Source organism: Quercus lobata, chromosome 8 (genome assembly GCF_001633185.2).
Source record: "Quercus lobata isolate SW786 chromosome 8, ValleyOak3.0 Primary Assembly, whole genome shotgun sequence".
Lineage (NCBI taxonomy): Eukaryota > Viridiplantae > Streptophyta > Magnoliopsida > Fagales > Fagaceae > Quercus > Quercus lobata.
Window position 1 is genome coordinate 38,481,423 of NC_044911.1, and position 4,730 is coordinate 38,486,152.

At 35.6% G+C, this 4,730-nt stretch overlaps 1 protein-coding gene across 1 annotated transcript; it reads left to right on the plus strand.

Moving 5' to 3' along the window:
* The first annotated feature begins 403 nt into the window (after positions 1-403).
* Positions 404-4,114, plus strand: LOC115955983. The gene is made up of 4 exons (XM_031074414.1): positions 404-2,379; positions 2,534-2,773; positions 3,150-3,269; positions 3,363-4,114. The coding sequence occupies exons 1-4, from the start codon at positions 1,240-1,242 to the stop codon at positions 3,411-3,413; spliced, it is 1,551 nt and encodes a 516-aa protein (XP_030930274.1). The 5' UTR covers positions 404-1,239; the 3' UTR covers positions 3,414-4,114.
* The last annotated feature ends 616 nt before the right edge of the window (positions 4,115-4,730 follow it).

Below are 4,730 nucleotides of genomic sequence, written 5' to 3' on the forward strand. Positions count from 1 at the left end.
TCTATTATTATAAAAATCTACTGCTTTATATTAGAAAACATTATCAAAGAACAAAAAAATAATAATAATAAAAACAAAACTAGCACATAGTTTAGCAAATGAGGACGCCCACAAAATATCCAGCCTCAATTCTTAAATCTTAAATAAACTTGCAGATGCTGTTGACAACTAGCTTACGTAATAAATAAATAATCAATTATCTCCCCTTTCTCCACCGAAAAGCAACCTCTCACCAAAATCCGAATCTACTTCTCTCTCTCATGCCCAACTATCTATCTTATCCTCTTAAACTCGATCCCCATTTCCCATCTCAACCGTCCATCACATCCAACGCTCCACAATCAACATCTGAAATCATTACCATACTCTCACACTTACACAACACTTAAATCGCTCTATAAAGTTAAAAAAAGTTCATAACTAACACGAAAGAGCACCTCTTGAAATTCAGTTAAAAGATTTTTAAGTTTTTTGGTTTTCTCATCACTCTCTGAGATATTTTTTTTTTATTTTCCCTCACTTTCTCTCCCTCCAAACAGGTTTCGAAAGCTTTTTTTTTTTTTTTTTTAATTTTTTTTTTACTCTTTTCGCTTGCGAGAAATGGAGATGGCTATGGAAGATTCGCACTGCTCGCACGATCTTCTCCTTCTCTCCATGGCTCGCGCGGCGGTGATTGTCAATGGACGGAGCCCTCTGTTTCCGACGAATCCTATACAGAATACGCAACGAATAAGTAAAGCTGCTTAGGGTTTGTTAAACCTCTCTGTGTTTTTTTTTTTTTTTTAACAACTTTGAAAGTGTGTTTCTCTTTTGGTTTTGTGAGTTTCTCTGTTTTGGACCTGAAATTCGTGGAATTGAGTTCAAGAACTCTAGGGTTATGGTGAATTTCACTCAGTTTGTGAATTTCATTTCTGAATATTAGTGATTTTCTTGAAGATTTGGAGTTCCAGGGCTTCTGGAATGTTCTTGTGAAATTTGAGGTCCTTAGGGTTTCACATAGTTCGTGAAATGTTTGTAGCTTGGGATTTGTGGGGGAAGTTTGAGTTCAATTTCTAGGGTTTGAAAAGAATTTCTTGTCAAACATTGAGTTCTTTAGGGTTTCATGTGGTTCTTGTAAGTGCTCTGCTTCTGAATTTCCAAGAATTTATCAGGAATTAAGGACATAATTCTGTGTAGTCTTTGAAGGAGTTGGATGGGTATTTGAATTTGAATTTGGGTTTTTTTGGCGGGAAAATTTGAATGGCTAAAAGGTGGGAATTAGGGTTTCCGAAGTCTAATGCTTCTAGTCTTAAAGAACAAGTAGCAAGAACCATTCTCCGGAATGTGAGGGCGCAAGGGCATCCATACGTTGAGATTCGGGAAGATGGGAAAAAGTTTATTTTCTTCTGTACTTTGTGTCTTGCACCATGTTATAGCGATACTGTGTTATTTGATCACTTGAAGGGGAATCTTCACACTGAGAGGTTATCTACTGCCAAGGTTACACTTATGGGACCGAATCCCTGGCCCTTTAATGATGGTGTTCTTTTCTTTGATAATTCAGTGGAAAATGATAAAAATTCTGGGGTTTCAAATACTAGTAAAAGTAGGTTGTTGGAGTGGCACAACGATGATAACAATCTTTCTATTGTCAACTATGATGGAAATTCGAAATCTAGTGGTAATGGGTATGTTGTTGATCATTCAGATACTGAAATTAGTTTTGATGATTTGACTTTGGATGCTAATGGGGAGAATGGCAGTTTGGTAATTCCTGGTGTGCGGATTGGGCATGAAATTTCTGATATAAAGGGGCAGGAGGTTGGTTTTGGACTAATTGGTGCCAGGTTCTGTGAGAAGGATGACATTTCAATTGGGATTAATAGAATATGGTGCGAGTGGTTAGGGAAAAAGAGTCCTGGTGGAAATAACGATAAGTTCAAGGTTCCAGAGCATGATTTTGCTGTTATTACTTTCAATTACAATTTAGATATGGGTCACAAGGAGCTGTTTGATAATGTGAAGTCATTGCCCTCATCTAGTCCGACAACAAAATCAGAGATTGGGAATGGCACTAGTAGGAAAAGAAAGGCATCATTTTCTGACCCTGAGGATGTTAGTGAGTCCTTGAGTAATCAATATGATTCATCTGTGGAAGATACTTCAGCATCAAATGATTCCTCTTCAAGATTGCTTTTGACTCACTTTGATGATCAACTTCTGCATACGAGGTTTATTTCAAATAAGTCTATAAGGCGGGAATTGAGACGGCAACAGCGTGTAGCGGCAGAAAGGATGTGTGACATCTGCCAACAAAGGATGCTTCCTGGGAAAGATGTATCAGCACTTATGAATATGAAGACTGGAAGGCTTGCATGCAGCAGTCGAAACGTGAATGGGGTAAAATTCTCTTCGCAACTTGTCTCTTTTTTCTTTTGGCTGTGTTTCTTTGGAACTTTATATGTCTTGATAAATTTTGAAGTATGATGTACTCATTATGGTCTATTATTGCTCTGTTTAAAGTTACAACTTGGAAATTGTTTACATTTTGCAGGCATTTCATGTTTTTCATACTTCCTGCGTCATACATTGGATACTTTTTTGTGAGTTTCAAATAATTACAAAGGAGTTACGTAACAAAAGAAATGCAGCTAAATACGATGAAATAGGAAAAGATGGTGAGGCAAAAGCCACAAGAACACAAGATGATTCTGTTTTCTGCCCAGAGTGCGAGGGCACTGGAATCATAATTGAAGGAAATGAGCTGGAGACACCAAATATCCTTCCTTCTGAGGTTTGTTCACTATGGGATAATTTTAAATTCATTCAAGACTTCATCTTGTTGGACGTGCCATTCCATTTTTCCCTTTGCTTATGTACACTTAACAGAGTCTATTACAGAATAGGCTGGGAATTTTTCAGTTACTATTTTGTGTAACAGTTGTATACAACATCTCTCTCACATGGGTATGGGTCCCACACTTATGGGGTTCACCCCGTATGAGAGGGATGTTGTATGCAACCGTTACACAAAATATTACCTCAAAAGTTTGACAGTCAATTTGTTGTTATAAGTTCTAACTAAAATACCTAGTTACTTTTGTCTCTTACAGATTACTGAGAAATTTGCATATTCTAATTGATTTTGTTTATTTTCTTTTTACCATCAGATGTTCAAGTGTAAAATAAAGGCAAGTGATGGACGTAGAGCATGGATGAAAAATCCTGAAGTGTTGGATAACTGCTCAACAGGTTTTCATTTCCCTTGTCAGTCAGAAGAAACAAATCAGGTATGTTACAGATTTGTGCAAAATTTATGTTTTTTTTCTAAAGTAAATATTAATTGCTGTTGTTAATTCTAGGATGTTATTTCTTGATCATAGGAAAAGGCAAAACCCCTGAAATTGCTGCGTTTCTATGGATGTGATGTATAGATCAGCCACAAGATCCTCTGAACCTTGTACCGATTTTAGTCTCACAGTAGCATGTAGATTTTGCTTTTAACATGTAAGTTGTTGTTCATGTAAGTATCATGATTCTAGTACAAACCATGGGTAGGATTTTAAATATAACCAGGATTTCATAAACATTGTATATACCTGTTGTTCGACAGAGGAGCATACATTCAGTATACATTGCTGAGATATATCTGCATGGTAAATGAATTGGATTTGCTCTTAATGGATGTAAGTGGTAACCTGCATATTGTCATTCATAACAAAATTTGTGCATTTTGTCAATCCATGTTTACTCTATGATAAAGGATTTATTTTTATTTTTTGATTTAATGCTGAAGACTGAAGTCAATGGGCTTGTCAGATGAATTTTGGTATTCCTTTCCACTTTAAGGCTTCTAAGAAACTTGTACATTTTATTTGTATTAAGTACAGGAAACATGTTTTTGTTTTGTTATTGTTAACAAAGTGAATAGATGTGAGAATAAGATGGCTAGCTGTGCACAAGCATGACTTTTGAAGCCATGAACTTCCATTTTTCAAGGATGCATAGGTGACAGTCTTACAGGGCAAGCTGGAAAGCTGCATGTTATCAAGGGAGTAACTTGAGATCTTTCTTTGGCATCGTGACAGACTTCTTTGTGACTTTGATTGAAATAAAGAGTATAATCATTATATTATTTTTGTTTGATATATGATATAATTATGAGAAATTTGGGAAGATATACTTGCCTGCTATTTCATAGGCAGCATGACTATATTCGAAAGTCCTCCATGTTTAAAATTCTTAAGCAGTTTCTTGGGGTGATATTAAGGGATTCTTTCTTGTAATTATCTAATATGTGTGAGATAGGGGAGCCTCCATCTACTCTCCTACTTTCTTCTCAAATTATGGAAAGGATTAGCAAATATTTTTTGCTAGAGGAGGTTGGGGGATTACACTTTTATCATACACATGGCATTCTAATTTAGGCAACACTAATTTAGAAAAAAAGGTTTCCTAAGAAACAATATGAAACTCGTGAAAAAACCAATTTTTCTGTAAAGAATGAGAAATGTTATAATCACAACATTTTCATAACATATCATAAGTGACAAGTTGGGGTTGGGTTGTTATTGGTAGGCAAAAAAAGTAATTTCATTGGTAGGTTTAAATCAGGATCAATGACAATTTACTACTTGTGATTTATTGTAAAAATGTTGTGATCGTAGAACTTCTCATAAATGATGAGTTGGAATTTTGAGTGGCTCTAGAGTTTAGACCATGATCATATGATCAAATAGAAATGAACTGGA

Excerpts from the sequence above, each read along its gene's own strand:
- LOC115955983 (XM_031074414.1), top strand. The coding sequence starts at position 1,240 with ATGGCTAAAAGGTGGGAATTAGGGTTTCCGAAGTCTAATGCTTCTAGT. Across the intron at positions 2,774-3,149 it reads CAAATATCCTTCCTTCTGAG|ATGTTCAAGTGTAAAATAAA; the intron begins GTTTGTTCACTA and ends TTTTACCATCAG. Across the intron at positions 3,270-3,362 it reads AGTCAGAAGAAACAAATCAG|GAAAAGGCAAAACCCCTGAA; the intron begins GTATGTTACAGA and ends TCTTGATCATAG.